The sequence below is a fragment of the Sarcophilus harrisii genome, chromosome X, assembly GCF_902635505.1.
Source record: "Sarcophilus harrisii chromosome X, mSarHar1.11, whole genome shotgun sequence".
NCBI lineage: Eukaryota > Metazoa > Chordata > Mammalia > Dasyuromorphia > Dasyuridae > Sarcophilus > Sarcophilus harrisii.
The window spans coordinates 13,156,261-13,177,754 of NC_045432.1; the positions used below are offsets into that span (position 1 = coordinate 13,156,261).

At 51.9% G+C, this 21,494-nt stretch overlaps 1 protein-coding gene across 2 annotated transcripts; it reads left to right on the top strand.

Annotated features, from left to right (window-relative positions):
* Positions 1–1,441: 1,441 nt before the first annotated feature.
* PNCK (pregnancy up-regulated nonubiquitous CaM kinase) lies at positions 1,442–10,038 on the top strand. 2 transcript variants are annotated; one of them, XM_031944546.1, is made up of 13 exons: positions 1,442–1,521; positions 1,705–1,933; positions 2,605–2,709; positions 3,455–3,586; positions 6,375–6,449; positions 6,704–6,842; positions 7,176–7,299; positions 7,587–7,662; positions 8,063–8,175; positions 8,294–8,372; positions 8,452–8,539; positions 8,790–8,945; positions 9,264–10,038. In XM_031944546.1, exons 3-12 carry the CDS (start codon positions 2,633–2,635, stop codon positions 8,907–8,909), a joined length of 1,023 nt encoding a protein of 340 aa, XP_031800406.1. In that variant the 5' UTR covers positions 1,442–1,521; positions 1,705–1,933; positions 2,605–2,632; the 3' UTR covers positions 8,910–8,945; positions 9,264–10,038. The 2 variants fall into 2 exon arrangements, with proteins under 2 accessions (XP_031800406.1, XP_031800405.1); XM_031944545.1 differs by lacking the exon at positions 1,705–1,933.
* The last annotated feature ends 11,456 nt before the right edge of the window (positions 10,039–21,494 follow it).

Consider the following 21,494-nt stretch of genomic DNA (forward strand, 5'->3'; position numbering starts at 1 on the left):
AAAATGAAATATTGGAAACAAATAACTGCTATAAATATTTTTGCATATGTAAATCCTTGCCCTCTTTCTTTGATACCCTTTGTATAGAAGGACAGTATTCCTAGATCCAAGGGGAATGCAAAGTTAATAACATTTGGGGCATAGTTTTACTGTGTTTTCCAAAATAGCTGGACCAGTTCTCAGTCCCACCAATGAGGTGCCACAGCAAGCCTGTTTTCCCACAGACCCTCCAGCAGTTGCCATTTTCCATTTTTTGTCAGCTTTGCCAGTCTGATGGATATCATGTGGCACCTCGGCAAAATAAGTGCTTAGTAAACACCTACTCTGTGTAAGATGGGATACAGACCAAACAAAGAGGTAGAATGAATGTGATTTTCAGTACCATTCGAAGTACAGGGTCTTGTGCTTGCCCGGTCAGATCTTAGCTGAACAGGTAGTCATAACATAGTTTGGATCAGGAACCATCTGCAATCAGGGTTTTTCTTTAAGGAGATTCTTAGCCTCCTGAAAACTTGGCAGGCACAGGGGTAGATCCAATCATGCAATCAATATTTATTAAGTGACTACCATGTACCAGACAGCGGTGTTGGTGACACAAAGGCAAAGGCATTCTAGGGAACACTCCCTGACCTTGACATTTCTTCTGGGGGAGGCTTGGTGGAAACAATCTCCTCCCCTCTTTCTAAAGTCCCCCTGGCTGATTTGGAAAGGGACCCACCGCAGGAGAGGCCTGGCTCCCCTCCTTGGAGAACCCTCTATTCTGTGTTGTCCTGAGAAATTTATCTGAATTCTAGGGCCCAGTCTCATTTCTCCAGGCAACGGGTAAGTCCCCTGACCTGGCTCAATCCCCACAGTGCTCTCCTGCCCCTCTCTGCATCCTCTATGTCCAGGGTGGACCCTCCTTCTTGCCCACCCTCGGCACCATTCAAACGCCGGCAGGATAAAGAGCTGGGGGATGGGAGGGGGCTGCTGGGAACTTCGATTTCCTCCTCTTGTCTTCCTTTGTGTGAAGGTCTCGGTCGTTTCTGCCTGGCTGCTTTCTCAGGCTCCATCGCTACACCTCTGTCCAGGCGTGCTCCCATAGCTCCCTTCCCCTCTGTCTCTGGGCAGCTGGTTCTGTGTGAACTCTGCCTGGGAGAAGTGGGTGGGAGGCTGGCTTAGCGATCCATGGGGTCTCCTCTTGGGGCTGGGGGAGATTCCCGAGCATGCCCTCCCGGCCCCGCCCTGGCTCTGCCAGCAGTGGGCAAGTGCATCCCTTGGAGGCTGGGCCCACCTCCCCTCCTCTGCCTACCCACCCTGGGAGCTTAGGGGCTCCGTGGCCATAGTGCTGCGGGCTCCTGGGAGTATGCTCTAGATGTCCTTACAAGGAGAAGTGGAGGGAGGAAGGGAGGGGGGGGAGTGAGGAGGCAGGCAGGGATGGGCAGGGGGAAGGAAGGGGAAAGGAGGGAGTGAATGAGGAGGGAGGAGAAGGTCTGGGCTGAGAGAGGACAGCGAGGCTGGGGGGAAAGTTGCTGGAGAAAGGTAAGGCCGCCCCCCACCCCCACCCCCTCCCTTCCCCTAGTGGCTCCCAATAGATCCACACTCACATACTCACACACTCTCTCACGCACGCATCGCATCACAGAGGGGCGGGCAGACAGAGCACGGACAGGTACACCTGACCACCAGCCTCTTTCCCTCCTCCCCCCTTTTCTTCCCACGCAGACACACCTGGATGCTCTAGAGACCCAGGCAAGCAGGGGCCCTCTCCCTCCCAGTCACACAGCAGCTCAGGAGTCTCCCCGCAGAGCTGCAGGTGGTCAGGCAGACACACTCACGCGGCGCACACACGCAGGGCTGCCACTCCTCCCTCCGCCCCCTCCCCTACTTTCCCAGCCTCTCTCCCCCTTGCTTGAGCCGGGTAAGGGAGCCCTGAGCCAGCGTTGCCACTGAGGTAGGTGTGATCTGTGTGTGTCTGAGAAGGGGAAGGCTGGGGGGGCAAGGGCAGGGCACAGCACTGATGCTATGTCTCCCTCCTGCTGTTGGAGCAGTCTGGAGGTGTGTGTGTGTGTGACTGTGTGTGTATCTGTGACTGTGTGACTGTGTGAGTGTGAGTGTGTGTGACTGTGTGTGTATCTGTGACTGTGTGACTGTGTGTGAGTGTGTATGTGTGTATGTTACTGTGTGTGTATCTGTGACTGGGAGTGTGTGTATGTATGTGTGTGTGTGTGTGTGTGTGTGTGTGTGTGTGTGTAGTGGGGGACTTGTGTGGGTGGTAGATCTGAGTTGGGCTGTACGCTGTGATGGGTTATGTATATATTGTATGTCAGTCTGCGGATGTATGTTGGAGTATGGAACCACAGAGCCATAAAATGTTAGAACAGGGAGGGAGCCACCCTCTGATTTTGCGGGGCCTGTTGGGGGGGGTGGGATTTCATGGCAGCATCAGACCTCCCCCACCCTGCCTCTGTCCAGACTCGGGTGTCACATCTTCCAGCTGAAATGCACCTTGGCCCCAGGAGGCCCTGCCTCGTCCCGAGGGGGTTCTCCCCCCCCCCGGGGGTCTTGGGTGGGACTAACCGGGATGTGCCCTTCCACTTCTACTTCTCCACATTCTGTCTCCAGGCCGGACCGGCCCCTCCATTCCCCAGACATGCTGCTGGGTTCAGGCTGGAAGAAGAGGACAGATGATATTGGCAAAATCTACGACATCAGAGAGAAACTCGGCGCGTGAGTGACGGGAGCCGGGTTGGGGGTGACTGCTTTGGCCTTTCCGACCCTTTCTCCCAGAGAGCATTTGGAGATGGCCCCAACCCTTGGACAGATGTTCCGCCTCCCTTCCCCAGTGACTCAGTCCGGGGGCATTTACACAGCCCCTCCTGTTTCATTAAGTCTCTGACTTCAGGTCTCTTCAATGCCTCCGCCTCTGCCTCTGCACCAAAGGCAGGGGGTACTTTGGGCGGAGAGAAGGTAAGAGCCTGCTTGTCCCTTCCGGAATCGGGGCCCACCTGATGTCTCTCTGCCTTTGTTTTGGGTACTCTGGTATTAGATGCTCTCAGCTAACCAAGGGGTTAGCCCCTGCTGGGGTTCGAGGGGCTTAGGATCCTAGATAGAACCAAAGGGCACTTTAGAGAGCATCTAATCCAACTCAGCATGTTACAGGTGCAAAAACTGAAGTTCACTGAAAGGAAGGGACACATAGAAGATCCCACCTAGATCTAGAGATGGTGGGGACCTCAGGGCCCATCTAATCCAACCTCCTCATTTGACGGAGTAGGAAAGTAAGGCCCAGGGAGGTGAAGGTTCATACGGGCAGCAGAAATGAGATTTGGACTCAGTTCCTTTCAATTATACTCAGGTGGCCCTGAGTGTGAGTGCATCCGGAGGACCTTGCACCTGACCTGTTAATGATCCTTCCCATCAAGGTGTAAGCACCACTGGGCTGCCAGCCCCTTACCTCCTTCTTTTTCTACAGGGGAGCATTCTCTGAGGTGTTTCTGGCCCAGAACCTATGTTCCAAGAGACTGGTGGCTCTCAAGTGCATCCCCAAGAAGGCTCTGAGGGGGAAGGAGGTGGCTGTAGAGAATGAGATCGCTGTTCTCAAGAAGTAAGCAAGTGTCCGATGCTTGGGGTACAGTGCACTTGGATGGGGGGAAGATCTCTGCCCTTCCGAGAAGCTTTCCAGCCTCCCCCGACTGACCCCACATCACCCTGCCCCTTGCACTTGTGCATTTCTTGTGTCTGTGCAGTTATGTGTGTCAGTGTGTGTGTGTGTGTGTGCGCGCGTGTGCGTGCTGTGTAATGGGGAGGAAAAGAAGGGAAGGAGAGAAAGAAAAGTAAGGGAGGAAAGGAGGAGATAAGAGAAGGATGGAGAAGAGGTAGGAGAGGAGGGGGAAAGAGAGGAGGGAGAGAAGAGAAGGAAGGGTAAGCAGGGAAGGAACAGAAAAGGAAGGGGAGGGGTGTGGGAAATGAGAGGAGGGTTCAGCTCATTCCTCATGGGGACTGGTTATTTTCTGTTTAGGTCAAATCTTTCCTAGCTTCTGGTCTTCCTGCCAAGGCGTCCTGAGAGGAGGCTCTGTGTATTCAGGGTTAGCACACTGAGCTTGTGGGCTGGGGAGGAGGAGGTGAGGTTGACTCCCTCTAGGCCCCTGAATAGAGTGGGGCACATCTCCTCTGGGACAAGTCATCTCTCCAGGCTGGGCCTCAGTTGCTTCCTCTGTCAAATGAGAGGGCTGGACTTCACGGTCCCCAAGGTCCTTACAAGTCCCAGAGTCAGGAGCTTAGGATCTGACGGGCACATTGAGGAAAGGGCTCCTCCTGAAGTCTCAGCTTTGGAAATGATTAGATAGAGCCGGACAAGTCATTTCCCATCCAGAGGCTGATCCCTTTCTCTCTAGATGAAGAGATATCCAGGAGAGGACACCAGCAGGGTCCCTAAGGGGGGCCCAGCCCCTGGCTCTGATGACATCCTCCATGTGAAGAATCCTCACAAAAGCTCCTTGCCCCATGGGTTCTGGGAATTGAGCAGAGAATTCTCCCATCCCCTCCCAGCCTTCCCTCACACATACGTACACATATATGTGCTATGTATGACTGTGTTTCCCTATCCAGGGTGGACCTTAGGAGTGGGCAGACTCTGAGACTCTCCAGAGACTCCGAGAAGGAAGCCCACCCCGGCAACCATCTCCCATCTGGACGACAAACATCTAGCAGGCGCAGCTACTGGGTGGCGGGCATGTGCTCCATGCTGAGGGTGCCAATCACTTACAGTCTCCAATGAAATACAAATTATATGGAGAGGACTATTTTTGAGGGAGCACGGCAGCTGGGGGAATCGGGACAGGCTCTTCCTGTAGCCACAGTGCAGAGAAAATGGCCGAGTTTAGAGGCCAGCAGGCCGACTGGGCGAGAAAAGAGGTGGCACGAGGAGATTTCTGTTTTAGTGAGCCTAGAACTGGCTCGTGGAGGGCCAGGCCAAAGAGTCTGCATTTTCTCTTCAGAGCTATAAGCACTTCCTATGTGGGTGATCTTGGATGAGTCTTTTCACCGCCACTGGGGTTCTTGAGCAGGTCAGGTGGCATGCTGTGTGTTAAGAATATCTGCTGTGTGGAGGATGGATTGGAGGGGATGAGACTAAAAGCGGGAGGGCGAAGAGGAGACTATGGCAATACTCTAGGCAGCAGGTCTAGGGTCTGGACTAGGACCATAGCTGTGAGGGTGAAGAAAAGCCACAAGATAGAGTGTGGCGGTCAAATTGGCGATTTTCTTGGAAAATGAAGTGGGTGGTGAAAGATGAGCTAGCTTGTATGATAGTGGATAGTGTGCCAGGTCTGGAGTCAGGAAGGTTCGTCTGGCTTCAGATACTTCCTAGCTGTGTGTCCCCAAACAAGTCATTTTACCCTGTCTGCCTCAGTTTCCTCATCCGTAAAATGATCTGAGAGAAGGATGTGGTAAACCACTCCAGTATCTCTGCCAAAAAACCCAAAATGGGCTCACAAAGAGTCAGACATGACTGAAAAACAACTGAATGGAGGATGACCCTAAGGTTTTGAGCCGGGTGATCAGAAGGATGGTAGAGTCCCATACAGAAGTAGGGAACTTTGCAAGAGGGGTGGATTTGGGGGGAAGAGAATGACTTCAGAGTGGGATGTGTTGAGTTTGAGGTGCTTATGGGATGCCCAAGTAGAAATGTCTAGCAGGCAGTTAATGACACAGTCATTTGTATAAAAATGGTCAGATCCATGGGAGCTGATCCCTGAAATATTGCCATCAGACAGTCATTCCTTTTGCAAAAAGCTGTCCCTTGTTAAGATGCAACATGTCCTTTATGAATCCAGGGGATGGGGTAGGAATAGAGCAGCATTCTTCAGTGGAAAGAGCTTCAGATTCTGGCTTTGTCACTTCCTATGAGAATCATCTTGGCCAAGTCCTTACTTCTGCACTGGGCCTGGTTTTGTCTCTCTTAAAGCGAGGAGGGGAAGTCTACATGAATTGGAATCCCCCTTTTAGCTTGAAATCTATGATGTGATGACTGTGGGCTCATTGAAGACAAGGGGCTATCTGGGATACCAAAGAGCTTTCCACTAATTCACACGTTTGCCTGGGTATATGTATTTATCTAGGAGGGATGCACAGATAATCATTGTTTTTGTCAATTCGGCATCCAGCACAGTCCGTGGCAGGCACTTGATAAAATCTCAACCAGTGTTGATTTTGGTTTTCCTTGCGTGTGTGTGTGCGCGCGCGCGCGTCTTGTGTGTGTGATTCTGGGTTTGTGTGTAGCAGTATTTCTGTATAAATGCTCCCCTTCTCTGTACCCTTTTCTGTGCTCCTCAGCCCCATTCTTCTCATCCCTCTGAAGCCTCCCTCACAGTAAACCCTTGTTCCCATTCCAGGGTCAGTCACCCCAACATTGTGGCCCTGGAAGATGTCCATGAGAGCAGCTCCCATCTCTACCTGGCCATGGAACTGTGAGGGGAATGGGACAGTGGAGGGGGTGGGGAGGAGGTGGCCACCACCGGGGATCGGGAAAGGGGAGCCCCAGGTGGTGCTGGGCCAAATTCAATTTAATATTCACAATTCCAAATCCCTGTGTGTCTGATGCTATGCTGGGAGCAAAAGTGAATCCTGCTTTGCCTTCAAGTAGCTCCTGTTCTATTAGAGGGAGATGGGCTGCTGCCTGAGGGAGGAGGAAGTATTAGCCCCTGTGCTCCCTTCTCCCCAGGGTGACAGGGGGGGAACTTTTTGAACGGATCATGGAACGGGGCTCATACACAGAGAAGGACGCCAGCCACCTGGTGGGGCAGGTCTTGGGAGCCGTCTCTTACTTACACAGCCTGGACATCGTGCACCGGGACTTAAAGGTACCCGAATCGAAGTATGGGGAGCCCCGCGCTGTCTAGTCTCTCCCCCCTTTCCCCCAGGACAAAGCTCACCCTCCAGAGCCAGAGGGAGGTCCCTGCGGTCTATGACTGGGACAATCCTATCTCAACCTGGGGACCCTTGGAATTTCTTCTCCCATGCACCTAGAAATCCTGGGAGGAGTGGGCCTTGGACCAGCTTCCCCCAGACCCGGGGCCTGGGCTGCCCCCAAATTGGGGGCTGAAGCCTTTCCAGAGTGCTTCCCTTCCTCCCTGCACTCCCCTCGAGCTTAGGGCTCCTCCTCCTCCTCCTCCTGATCTGCGCTTTCTCTCCAGCCCGAGAATCTCCTGTACGCCACCCCCTTTGAGGATTCTAAGATCATGATTTCTGACTTTGGCCTGTCTAAGATCCAGGAAAGCAACGTCTTGGGCACTGCCTGTGGAACCCCGGGCTATGTCGGTGAGGGCCGAGGCATCGGCGGGCGGTACCAGACGACGTGATGGGTGCCTGGGGAGGGGACTAGAAAAAGGGAGCGGAGAGGGCTGGCCTGGATGTAAATTCGCGGCTCCCTGCATGCCGAGGGCCACATGTAATGCTCTCCTCCATGGGCTAGGCCGGGAGAGGGCGGTGCCAAGGGGATTGCATTTTCTGCCTCCTGAGCTCTGTCTACCTGTGTCTGTGTGCTTGCCTATTTCTCTGTGTGTGTGTCCATTTGTTTTCTCTGTGGCCTGGTGTCTGGCTCCCAGCCCCCGAACTCCTGGAACAGAAGCCCTATGGGAAGGCTGTAGATGTCTGGGCCCTGGGGGTCATCTCCTATATCCTGTGAGTTACTCAGAATTAGCATTGGTTGTTCTAGCTGTCTATCTGTTACTCAGCTTGGAGGCTCCTTCCAGGGGTTGGAGAAGGGATGTCCTGCCACCTAACCTGAATCCTTCAAAAGATGGGGAGGTGGGAGCCCAGACCAAGCCTGAGGATGGGTCAAAGCTTGGGGAGTTGGGAGGTGGGACCTGAACAGCTGATGGCTCTGCCTTGCCTCCCACTGTTTCTCCTTCCTCCTTCCCTTTCTCTCTCTCTCTCTCCCTCTCCCCCTTCTCTCTGTCTCTTTCTATCTCTCTCTCTGTCTCTGCCTGTTTCTTTCTGTCCCTTCCCCTCTGTCCCTCTCATTAATCTCCTACCTGATATTTCTCACCCCACACTGATCTACCCTCCGTGGTGCCCCCAGTCTGTGTGGCTACCCCCCCTTCTATGATGAGAATGACTCGGAGCTCTTCAATCAGATCCTGAAAGCCAACTATGAGTTTGACTCCCCGTACTGGGACGACATCTCTGAATCGGGTGAGTTTTCTGCAATTCTTGGCCCCGAAGGCAGAGTCCCAGGGCCTTCTTGAGGGTGATGGAAGAGGCTGCTGTGGTCAGAGGGTCACTCCCTAACCGACAGCTTCCTAACTCCCAGCCAAAGATTTCATTCGGCACCTCTTGGAGAGAGACCCCGAGAGACGGTTCACCTGTGAGCAAGCCTTGCAGCACCTTTGGTGAGCATCTTTGGTAGAGGGGGTGATGCCCTCTGCCCCCTTTGCCCCCTGACCCTCTGGATTCCCCTCCTGTCCCTAGGATCTCCGGAGACACAGCCCTGGACAAGAACATTCTCAGTTCTGTCAGTGAGCAGATCCAGAAGAATTTTGCCCGAACCCACTGGAAGGTAAGATTGGAAGAGGGCGGGGAGGGTGACGAGTTCTCCAAGGACATGGCTGGCCTAGGCCCAGCTCGTGGTGGGGAGAGTGGGGAGAGCTCCCTCCTCTCTGGGCCCCTTGGGCTGAGGGAAGTATCTGCCTTCTGGACAGATATGGGGGTGGAAGGTGGGAACAAGATGAGTAATGAGGTCACCCCGAGACAGATCGGGAGGGGGACGAGGGCAAAGCCAAGGCCTTAACCACCCTGTCACACTGCAGAGGGCAATCAACGCCACATCCTTTCTGCGGCACATCACCAAGATGGGACAGAGCACCGAGGCGGACGGGGATGAGGGCCCCGCTGAACCTGTCCCTCAGGGAAGGCAGCAGAAAAAGTGATAAGGCCTCCTGTCAAGTGGCGGCTCACTCATCAAGGTAGGTTTCCTCAGCTCGCTTGGGGAGTCTGGGGCCCAGTGAGGCCTGGAGGAGGGGAAGGACAAGGAAGGCTTCTGGGAGAAGTAAGAAAAGGCTGGAGGAGGGAGAAGGAAGGAGGGAGGAGGGAGGAGAAATGAGGGAGGAGGGAGGAGGGAGGAGGGAGATCTCCCTTTGAATGTCAGGCTGAGAGATTTGAATCTGATCTTGAATAGGGAGCCCCAGCATTTCAACTGAGCCTTCTGGAAGACTGGAGGCAGGTGGGGTGAGGTGGTCGGGAGGTCTGAGCCTTAGTTTTCTTTTTCCAATTCCCCACTTCAGAAATCATTTCACCTGGAGCTGGAAGTGCTGGAAGAGGAGTCCCCCTTTGGATCTTATGGACGTCACTCACAATTTCTTCCCCGCCCGTGCCCCGACTGCCCTGGTTGTCCTTTCCTCTCCCACCCCCAAGCCCCACCCCCGTGCCCGTGCCTGACACCCCTGCCCCCCATCTTGTGGTCTCGGCGGGGGCTGGGTTGTTTGGATGCGTCTGAGGAGACCCCGGTGTGTGGAGAAGCCTCTGGCTAGAAGGGAGACTGATGCTGCAGGGAGGGTGGCTGAGGAGCGCAGGAGGCCGGGAACGTGCAACCCAGGAAGCTGGAAGGAGGGACCGGGGCCTGAGCACTGCTCCCATCCTGCTTCCCATGGCCGAGGCTGCCTCTCTGCTTTTCTGAGTCCCGCTGAAAGGGAGCAGTAAAGGCTTGGGGACCCACCCCCTTCACAGGGGAGGCAGCGAAGAAGAAAGTGGACATGGGGGAGATCAGTGACCGAGGTTTGGGAACTAAAAATCCGGGAGGGCCTTTGGGCTCTCGGGCGAGCTGTTTTCACACCCAGAACCTGCATTTCTCCAGCAGTTAACACGGAGGGCGAAGGACTCAGTTGGTCTCTCAGTCCCCCTTAGCTCCAAGTGTGTTGCCTCCATGAATGGGGATTCCTTTCCCTCTTCCTTCAGGCCCAGGGCATGCCCGTCCGTTTGTCTGTCTGTGCTCCTTCCTGTCTCTAGCAGCCCTAGCCCCAGCATTGCCATTTCATCGAGCAAATAAAATTACTTAAAAAAAAGAGAGAGGGGGAGAGGATGTGGTCACTGGTGCTGGTTGTAGTGTGTGTGTGTGTGTGTGTGTGTGTGTGAGACAGACAGACAGACAGACAGAGACACACAACACACATACACACATTAGAGAGAGACAGACACAGAGACACAGAGAGATAGAGACTGTACTCTCTAATCTGGCTGCCCACACCACGGCCTCCACACCAGCTTCTTTCCCCACCCCCACCTTTGCAGTGTGGGAGCCATGAATCACAATCAGATCAACTTAGCCATTGTTCCTGGACGGGGTGTGTCAATCTACTTCCCCTTGGCCCCACGGGTGCCCCCTTCCATCCCTCCCTAAACTTTCTCGATCTGGGTCCTCCTCCCAGATGACTTTTGCCTTAAGTTTATTGTTTCCCCCCATTAGAATATAAATTCCTGGAGAGCAGGAATTCCTTGGCTTTTGCATTTTTACCCTCAGCCCTTAGCGGAGTTTAGCACCTAATTAATGTTTAATGCCGGCTTTTTCTCCATGCATTGCATGTGCGTGTGTGTGTGTGTGTGCGTGTGTGCAGGCGAATATTCCCTTCGGAGTGTGTGTGGCTAGTGGGGAGCACGGGCTCCCAGACGCCAGCCTCCTGGAGACAGGTTTTGGCGGGGGGGGAGGGGGGGGGATGCTGGATAACGGGGTTCCAGCCGAACAAATGTGGAAGAGAGAAGGGCCGCCTGCCAGCCACGTGGGGCAGACCCCTGGGGGAGACGGCGGGGAGGGCCTGCCCTTTCTTCTGTCCTCCGCCCGGGGGTGTCTCTGGGCGAGCTTCTGAGGGTTCCATAATGGGCACTTTCCGTCTTATTTACCACAACAAGAGCTTCAGTAGCATCCGGGAAGAGCCAAACAGAAGCGAGAACAGGCTTGTCTTCCGGGGACACATTCTACCAGGCCAAGTATATGCAGGGGATATTTACCAAACATGCCCCTTCCAGCTCCCAGCGGAGGGTGGCGGCAGGAAGGGCCTGTTTCCTCGGCCCCCCCTTCCCTGCGGGTCAGCGCCCGGCCCTGGGGCTTTACGTGGAGCCCCTTGGGGCACCGAGGAGTTAAGTCACTTGTGCAAGGTCACATAGCTGGGCCGTCAGAGGTGAGGCATCAATTTGGCTTTTCCCCATTCCCGGCTCAGCCATCTTCTGACGACACACGTTTCCCCAGGACATGCACTTAAAACCTATTTAAAAAAAAAAAAAATCAGCTCTTTTGTTATATTTTAAATTTCCAACTGTCTCCCCCTCTCGCACTTCAATTTCCAAGTTCTTTCTCTGGAAGTGAATAATATCTCCCTTCATGGGTTCTTTGGAATCGATTTGAGTATTTATAATCAGAATAATTTAGTCATTCACACTTGTTCTTTGAACAATATAGCTCTTGTTCTCTGGGTTTTCCTTATTTCACCCTTATTTCATGCAAGTCTCTCCGTGGTTTTCCAAGATCATCAAACTCATCATTTCTCACAGCACACCAGCGTGCCGTCACAATCCTCAGCACAGTTTGGGCAGCCGTTCCCCAGCGGACCGGGGTCCCCTCACTTTGCACTTCTTTGCCACCACAAAGAGAGCTGGTGGAACTATTTCGGAACAAAGAGCTTATTTTGGTTCCATCACCTTGAGAAACTCTGATAGGGGGATTGCTGGATCAAAGGGTAAACACAGTTTTGTAACTCGGGCACGATTCCAGATTGTTCTCCAAAATGGTTCCACCGAGTTTTCAACCTCCCCTCCGATATTTGTCATTTTCCTCTTTATCATTTGAGTCAGCCTGATGGGCTGGAGATGACAGCTCAAATTTGTTTTAATTTGCATTTCTCGAATCCATCATGATTTAGAGGATTTTTTCCTTATGATTAAAAATAGTTGTGTTTTCTTCACTGGAAAACTCCCTCTCTCTCTCTTTTGATCATTTATCACCTGGGGAATGAGTCACATTTTTTTTATAAATTTGACAAAACTCTTTGTACATTTGAGATGAGATTTTTAGCTGAAAAACTTGTCTATAAAAACTTCTCCCTCAAAATTTTTGCTTTCCTCCTAAATTTTTGCTTTCCTTTTCCTCCTTGGCTCCGTTGGTTTTCTTTGTACAAAACCTTTGTAATTTAATGTGATCAAAATGGTCATTTTCCATCTCAAAATGTTTTCTATCTCTTATTCACAAATTCTTCTAGTCATAAATTTGATGTTTAGATGGTCCATATTCTCCTCATTTTCTTATGAAATCTTAAGTCAGAGCCATTTTTACCTCATTTTGCAAAATGGTGTAAGATATTGGCCTTGTACCCAATTTCTGCCAGTACAATTTTTACCAAATGGTGAATTCATATCCTGTAAGTTTAAATTTGTATAATTATCAATCACACGGTTGCTATAATCATTCGGTACTGTGTGTTATATGTCTGCTCTGATCCGATGATCCACCTTTGTATTTCTTAGCCAGCACCAGATAGTTGTGATAATTCATAACTGCCTTATGAGAAAGATCTGGCATTGCTTAGGCTTAGGCCTTTTTCCTTTACATTTTCCCCTCTTCATTTTTTGGACATTCTTGACCTTTGGTTCTTTCAAGTGAATTTTGTTATGATTTTTTTCTAATTCGTGAAATAATTTTTAATAGTTTATACAGACAAATTATACACAAAATACACATATAATAATAAATATGAAATAATATTGGAGGGAGGACCCTACCAATTTGGGGGATTAGGAAAGGCCTCAGGTAGAAAGCAGCTTTTGAGGTGAACAAGTTAGGGATTCTAAGAGTTGAGGAGAGACTGCCTTCCAGGTTTAATCTACCAAAAAGCACACTTTGGAGTTGGAATATCCTGTATGGGGAATTGCAAATAGGTTTGAGGGCCAGAACAGTGAGCATATAAAAGGAAGTAATTTGCAATACAGCCTAATCTGGAGAGGAAAAAGGAGCTTAATCCCGGAGATCCTTCCAAGCTAAGTGGAAGATTCTGTGTTTTATTTTAGAGACAATAAAGGAGCTGCTGAAGTTTTTTTGAGTAAGGACCTGAAACCTTGATCCATGTTTTAGGAATGTCAAGTGACGTCAATAAGCATTTATTAAGCACTGATTGTGTAGCAGGCACTCTCCTAAGCTTTGAAAAAGAAAAGCGAAAGACAGATCCTGCTCTCCAGGAACTCATAGACAATCTGTGAACAAACAAACAAAACCCCCAAACTTCCAAACAAAACATAACAGGATAAACAGGGAGTAGTCTCACATCTCCTCGGAAAGTAACTAAAATTAAGGACCTGGAGTCCCGAGGACTCGAGTTTAAATTTGGTCTTTGACACTTACTAGTTGTGCGCCCCTGGACAAGTCAGTTAAACCCTTTCCTCCCCCTCCCCATTGCCTTGGTTGGTTAGTTTTTGTATTAAAGACAGACGATGGGGAAAGATTTCCCTTGGGAAAGACAGACCTTGAAGGAAGAAGCCGGGACATGACTTTGGAAGCCACGCAGAGGACGAATTGTTAGGACAATCTTTTGGGGAGATCCAATAGGCAGTTGGAGATGCAGGCCTGGACTTCTGGAGAGACCAGAGCTGGAGCTCTAAGGGGTCCCCAAAGTGTTAGCCTGGCTTTATGTTATTATAACCGTGAGGCTTTTCCAGCTGCATTAAGTCTTGGAAGATTCCATAAATAGGTTTGTGAGTCATCTACATAGAGATAATAATTGAACCTGGAGACATTAAGATTACAGAAAGGCCTAAAAGTTTTGTTGTTGTTTAGCCTTCATTCTCCGAGCACCCATGGTATCCTGAGGGTAAGGTCCTGACTTCCACGTGACTTGGCTAGAACCTGGGAGAAACCTGTGCCTAGAGGTCAGGATAGAGATGTGGAGGCGGCCCAGGGGGTTTCACAGCAGTGGGATTGACCGCAAGAGAAGCAGGAGAGAGCAGCTTGGGAAAACTCAGGGAAGCGTCTATCCAGGAAGAGAGGAGGGAACTAACATCAGGGCCCAGAAAGCCGAACACTAGGAAAAGAACAATTAGATCGGGCAACCAAGAACTCCTTGTTAATTTATGAGAGAATACTTCCAACTGAATGATGAGATTAGAAGTCACACAGGAGAGAAAGCAAGGAGAAAAGCAGGCTAGGTGCCTCTTCCCCGGGGTTTTGTCTGTTTCACAGGGGGCTGATCAATTGAAGGATCATTGGGGAAAGGGAAAGGGAAAGGATCTGGCAGACCTCACCCTGGGGATAAGTCAGCCACACGAAAGGAGGGGGCAGAAAAGGAGAGTTTGGTGATAAATAATAATAACCAGAGCTGACCTTCCTAAAACCCTATTAAGGCTTGCCAAGCACCTGACTTTTATTATTTCATCTGATCTTCACATTAGTCCTGGGGGGGGGGGGTAAATACTATTATTATCCCCACTTTATAGATGGAGAAACTGAGGCTCAGAGAGGTTAAAGGACTTGCCCAGATTCATCCTGCTAGTACCCTCATCGCGCTGGGGCAGCATTCTCTCCCCTAAACCGTGCTGCCTCTTGGTGACTGAGGGGACATGATGGAGATGGAAAGAATTAGAGCTGAAAGAGACATTACCGGGGATCCGATGCAACCATGCAGGGTTTTGTTTTTTTTTAGTTGAAACACTTATTTCCTTGTGCCAGCGACGCTATTAACTGTTCCTTTCAAGGATATTACAAGGAACGTTCAACAGATTTGCCTCCCTCCTCTTCCATCATAGTAACACTGAATTAAAATAGCTCATCAGGGATCTTCTAACTACAGAAGTGATGGGCTTGGGAAGAGAAATTGTGAATTGAACTTTAATCCATATATCATTGAATGTGTTTACAAACATTTGAAGAACAGGACTTCTCTGAGACTATCCTTAGCCCACATGGATGGTGTTGGATAAGTCTCAGCCTCTCGGGGAAGGACACCCGGCCCACCCCTGAGATCCCAGCTCTCCATTATTCAATGATCCTAAATGATCGAAAAGTCAAGAAGGCAACACCAGTCGCGGTTCTCGTATGTTCGAGGTCATAGCAGAGCATCTCGGTCCGGCAGAAACTATTGGCTTGCCCAGTCAGTGAGGTTTCATTCAAAATGGAAGCTCAGCATTGAAAGCTGACCCAGAGTTTCCAGAAAAAACAATTGTGTGTGTGTATCTCTATGTGGCAGAGGTACACACATATAGCTAGCTAGATACACACACATACATCTAAAACAGGTGAAGACAGGTCCATCATTTTACAGAGAAAGAAAAGGACTTGGCCAATGTCACACAAGGCCTAAGTAGCAAAGCCTAGATTTCAGTGTAGCTGCTCTGGCTCCAAATGCAATTTTCTTTCCCTTTAATAACATCCTTGGACTGGTGGAGAGTACGCATTACTGTTCCCGTTTTGTAGGTGAGAGGTGACTGTGGTTCCCCCGGGGCTGGACGGGACGAGGAGGCTCTAGTTCTAAGTCTTCTCTAGACTTCTTAGGAAGGAGAGAGGAAATAATAACAGCCATAACAATAGCTCTCGCAGGTCGGGGGCCAAGATGCAACACTCATCCCTTTCCTGGCTCAGGTCTTCAGCCCCACTGCCTTCTGGTGTGTGTGTGTGTGTGTGTGTGTGTGTGGAGGGGGACTCTTCCTTTTGAGTCTTTGCTGGGAAGTTCCATAGCCCAGGTAAAGACTGTCCCTTCACAGGGGACTGGACTATTTGACCTTCAAGATTCCCATAATTCTCTGTTGCCCTTTCTAGGTCTGGCCTGCATTAAGGGAGAGAAGATACCATGATGGAGACCGGGGAGTCTCTAAAATCCTAAACGGGATTAGATCCATGGTTAAAGTAGCCGGACAGCTGGGGCTTTTACCCCTTCCCCCCTTCCTAAGCAAAGCCCGGCTCGCGGTTCGTACGTGTTGTCCTTGCCCCAGATTTGAGGAATTCTACTGATGGATGACACAGAGCTGATAGGATATGTGGGAGGTGGGGATGGGGACTTAGGACTGAGCTCTAGGGAGAGAGGCTTCCTGAGATCCTGATGTTCTTTCTACTCATTATCAACCAATTAATCAACCTTCTTGAGTTCTTCCTGTGGGTTGAACAGCCTTGGACTGGCTGCTCTTTCCCAAGAGACCGGACGGAAGAGAGATAAAGTAAGAAAGATTTGCTCTGAGCTACAGTCCACTTGAGGCTCTTGTCCTTGGCCCCCACGAAGGCTCTTCCTTCTGAGTCTATTTGTTGCTTTCCTGATGGTGAATCCTGGACAGGATACCTCCCGCTTCTCACCCCGTCTCCTTGTGAGGCCCTGATCCCGCTAGGATTTCTGGGTTTCATTAATTCCCGATTCCTAATCCAAATATGCTCATTGGAGTCCTGCCCTTGCTATATGCCAGCTGTGCAAGGTTTTACCTTTTTCTGGACATCAGTTTCCACCTCTGAAAAACGAAGGGGTCGGACAAGTGGATCTTTGAGATCCCTGCCAGCCCTCGCATTCCTGTTAGTCTATGATTATATCTGCTCCCAGTTTAAGCTCCACTCTTCTCTCCACCCCATCCCCCTCGCTCTTGCCTGCCCAGGTATCCAGATTTGATACCATCAGGGTGTGTTTTCTAGGGCTTATTCACAAGAGAAGAATATTTAGAAACACTAAGAATAAGGCTTCGGGCCATTTAAAATGTTCATAATGAATAAGCACATGACCCAGTCAGATGGTGGCCAATTTGCTAAGGCCCTATGCCTTTATTCTTGCTCAATTCTCCGTACCTAGAACACCCCTGTGCCTATTTGGTAGCTGGCCACTGGGGTGTGGGGTGGGCTTCGGGGCCCAGCTCGTTCTTTGGTTCGTAATCCCCAACTCGGACCCACCCAACGTGGAGACTGGCTTTGGGGGCCTCCACTTTCCTACCCTAGCTAGCCAATGCTCGGAACAGGAGGGGCGCTGGACTTGGAGGCAAGAGAGATGGGGATTTGAATGCTACTTACTAGGGTTAGGGTTAGGGTCTGTGAGAAAATTCTGTGACCTCAGACTCTTCTTCTTCCTGTACTCACGGTACCCACCTTGAGAGAGACAGCTCTAGGAGAGGAGTCCGAAAGCTCTGGATTCAAATCCCAACCCTGGCACATTGTGGCTGAGCAAGCCTGGGCAAGTCAGTCTTGGAGCCACCCTCTGAGACTAGAAGTGGAATAGTACTCTCTGTATCGTTAGAGGGGCTTCCCCCTAAGCCTAGGGGTGGTAGTTCCCACAGAAATGAAGTTACAAAGTGAACTTATTTTAAAAAAAGAGCCTCTCTTTTCCTGCCTCCCCCTCGTTAGCAGGCTGTTTTGAGACCAAGAGACTCAGTTAAGATCATGCAGGTGGAGCCCTGGGCAGCCGGTTAAGGCCGAGAAGTCTATGTGGATGCCAGACGTTTTTGCAAGTGTCCCCAGAAGTGCCCAACTAAAGGCTCATTCCCCAGGCCCCGCGTTCCTCTCCAAGGCTGCCCGCAGGCCTCCCCTTCCTCCCACTGTCGGGAGGAACGGCTGCCGTGCAGCCCAGGCAGAGCCAGGCCCGTGCGCGGCCCCTGCTCCACTTGACCCGGGGAGCTCCCAGTGGGCCCCGGCCCTCGGCAGATGAGCAAATAATGGCCAGGGTCCCGGGCAGCCTGGCAAGTGTTGGGGGTGGGGGTGGCGCTGGGGGAGCGAGGCGCTGGCTCTGCCTCTGCTACTTGTGATCCGGGCCAGTTTTTTCCAGTTTCGGTGCTTTAGCTTGTAAATGAGGGATTGGATTAATGGAGCTCTGAGGTCCCTTCCCACCCTAAATTTATGATCCTTTGATCTCTGCCTGCAATCTCTCTCGGTAATCCATTCCCCACCCAGCCGCCAAGTTGATATTCCTGGGGCACAGGTCTGATCATGTCACCTTGCCCTGCGAGCTTCAGGTGTCCTCTCCCGCTTCCGGGGGAAGATGCGAACTCTCTGAGCCCCTCCCCCCCAGCCTCCCTCCTCTCCCTCGCCAGGCCTCGGGGACCGGCCGCTGCCCTCCACGCGGCCATTCCCCAAGTCCGGGCCGGGGAGCCGAGCCCCTGGACTCCCCTCCCCCCTCCAGAAGCCGCTCCCAATTCTCCCTTGCTGCCGTTCCCTCCAATGTAACCTCAGGCAGCCTGGGAGCAGGGCAGGTGGGGCTCCCGAGCCTGCAAGGCGCTGAGTGCTGGTTCCAGTCAGAATAAAGCCTAATTGGGAATGACTTAACCAGGCACATAAAAATGCAATCAAACGCGGCCAGGGCTCGCTCGGAGCGTCTGGCCCGTCTGCAGGGGATCCCGCTGCGAGGGAGCGGGCGGGGCCGCTGCTTGAGTTGGACCTGGGCATCTCCAGCCCAGCTCCCACTGGCGCAGATGCGTGGCTCCCGGCACCGGGCTGCCTACCCCTTTCTCAGGCTCCGGAGCGGCCTTTGAGGCACAAGCCGGTGGAGTTCGCTTAAACCGGTTCCCAGAGCCGAGCTGCTGGCCAGACGGTCAGGGGGAGAGGTCAGGGGGAGAAGCCAGGCCTCGGACCGCGCAGGCCACAAACCGGCCTCGGAGTTATTGCTTTGTGGGTTTAGACCTAAGAAAGTGCAGGGGGGGAGGGGGGGGAAAGTGTGAACAAGGAAGATTAAAGTGAAAAGCTGCACTACTTCCATCCTCCCCATCAAACATTTACCAGAACATCACTGCCGGAGGGCAAGGGGGCAACTGGCCCTGGGGCCCTTGGCTCGAGCCCCCCCCCCCCCCCTTCCCCTGCGGTGCTTACTCAGCAAGAATCATCCCAAGCATTACTGAGACGCCACCCGCCGGGCACCGTGCTAGGCACTGGGGGGGGGGGGACGGAAGGCCAGAGAAACCCACCCATTCTGGGGGAGAGAACATGAAAACAGCTGTTCTAGAAAAGTCTGCAGGGTATATTTATGTAAGGTAGCCATTGTCAATTGAGGGTAGTGGCAGAGGGTTGTCAGGACCGGAAAGACTTCACCTGCAAGGTGAGAATGGAAGGAAATCCCCGGAATCAGGAGGTGGATGGAAAGGAGGAGGGAGAAAGCTTCAGGATTTACTAGCCAGATTAGCGGCTGAAAATCATTGACTCAGTGAGGTTTATGTGGATTCTTGAAGTATTTAGCAGGATGGGATGGCAAGAGCAGCTGGTTCAGACTCTCCCCACCAAAGTCGGACACTGTCCAACCCCCAGAGAGAAGCTGCTGGTGGGACCGGGCCTTCCCTCTCTCTCCTCCCCATTAAGACAATTTTGTTTTCCCAAGTACCCGTAAAGAGTTGGCGTTTTTTGGAAGACTCTGTATTCCCACTTTCCCCTGTCGCCCTTCCCCAAGACGAGCGCCTTTCCACACGTGTCCCTTGGTGCAAGAAAAACCAGGGGCGCTCCTTCTCCCGGAAGGCCGAAGGCATCACGTGAGCATGATGTCTTGACCCCGGAGTGAATGAGATTAGAACGAGGCCGAGCTGAACGAAGGGTCCAGCGAGTTCAGTGGCAAGCCCAAAGGTCAAGCTGAATGGCGCCGGGCCAGAATGTGACCTTGGGCACTCCGAAGGAAAGGCTCTGCCAGGTCTGTCGGAGGCCACGCCCACTCAAGTGACTAAGGGCTTCTGGGGAAAGGAGACCAAGATAGGCCGAATAATCCCAAAGATAACCGGAGGATAGGAATCTGGGAGGGGAAGCCCCTCAAAATATCTGACCAGATTAGGAAACAATGGCTAATTATGCCCCGTCTCCAGCCTCCGCATCTGAACAATGAGACCCGGGAGAGTGGCGGATTTGGCTTTAAAGACCTAGCGACTCCACGCCGTTTTCCAGGGCTGGTTTTCTAAGCTCTATTTCGAGAGAGTAGGACCCAAGGAAATGGTCGCAGCTTGAAAAAGCGATTTGAAATTCGCATTCATTTTGACCTTAACTACAAAGGCCGGGGCTGAGACACGTGACCAGGGGTTAACTCGTTGCTGGAAGGCTTTTTCTGGCGGGCACAGAATGCTTAAGAAGCTCTCCCAGAAGCGCGGGCTACTTTTCTTTGCTCGGTTTCTCGTTAGGGATCTGCGAGTCTAGTCTCTCCTTGGCTCCCGATGGTGCAGACGCTGCCAAGTGCTGATTCAGGGATTCCATTTAGGATGCCTCTGGGACTATGGGAAATCCAGCAGCCTCCAGACCCTTCAAAGATGGAAGGGCCTCCTCTGGTCAAAGCGGCTGGGGGTGGGGGGGGGGGGGGGGGGGGGGCAGGCAGACCTGGTGGAGACTGGAGGCCAGGCCCTTCCTTTAGGAGCTTCCTCCTCAGGGGGCTTCAGCTGCAATTCCCATTCCTTCTCTTTCCGGACTTTCTTTTCCTCCTCAATTGACTTGATAATTTAAAGAGATAGCCAATGATCAAGTTTCCTCAGGACTCTTGAGTGTGATTCTATGGCCTGAGGGCCTTTGTTCCGGTTTTCTAAGTTTGTAATGGAGATGTATGTGTTCTCCCCTAGTTAAGGTGTCAGTTAAAAGGGACTGGGGCTGTTTCTGCCCCTTCTTACTCTACCCTACTCTTTATATTAAAAACAACAACCACCACAGCCATCACAACCACCATCACCACAATAACCACCACCACCACAACCCCAAACCCAAATCTTCCCATTTGCAAGAACCTGTCGTTTGTCTATTGGCTGTTGATACTTTGCCTTTCTCCAATAGAATGGAGGCCTTTAAGAGCCGAGTTGTGTTTTGATTTGTCGTTGCTATTGTATAAAAGCGCTTTAGATCTCCCTGAGGTGTAGCATGACGCCTGACATGTTGTGGGCTTCATATAGCAGTAGTAGGAAAGAGTACTGGCTTTGGAGGCGGGAAACCTGATTTGGACCAACTGCTACTCCCGCTCCGTGGGCCTCAGTTTCTCTGCTGTGAAAAGAGGGGTTTGCCCCTGCCGGCCTCGGCCCTCCCTTCCAGCTGTCAGCTTTTAAGGAGATGAGCTGCCTGATTAAGGGAAATCGAGGGTAGGCCGGGAGCTTGGCTGGAGGCTGGGAAACTGCATGTGTGCAGTCTGTCCTCAGGCCAGAAGGGGGCACCTGGGCCCTGTCTTTGCCCCTCCGTTCCAAGCCCCCGGGCCCCGCGGTGCACATTGGACCGAAGGCAGCCTTCTCGGATGATGTCACAGGTCTGAACACAGCTCTGCCTCTGCTGCCACCTACAAGTCCCTTCCTCTGTCTCCGGGGCAACCGCCAATCTGGCACCCCGTTCCCAGCCTGATGGCAAGGAGGGGAGGGGGGAGCTCAGAGAGGCCGACTCGTTTGCTAGAGGTCACACAGCAAATCCTCTACCCTCCATCCATCCTTCTGTCTCCCTCGCACCCCACCCGAAATCAAGGATGTCTGTAAAAGGGATACGTGTGCGGGGCGGGTTTGTGTGGTGCGTGTGTATGTTTGTGCGTGTGTGTTCCTCTTCTCCCAGAGACAGGAAGGGAGGGTTGCCACAGCAACAGCAGCAGCCAACAGGA

Coding starts and splice junctions, on each gene's coding strand:
- PNCK (XM_031944546.1), top strand. CDS start 2,633: ATGCTGCTGGGTTCAGGCTGGAAGAAGAGGACAGATGATATTGGCAAA. Junction 2,710..3,454: donor ATCAGAGAGAAACTCGGCGC/GTGAGTGACGGG, acceptor CTTTTTCTACAG/GGGAGCATTCTCTGAGGTGT. Junction 8,540..8,789: donor TTGCCCGAACCCACTGGAAG/GTAAGATTGGAA, acceptor GTCACACTGCAG/AGGGCAATCAACGCCACATC.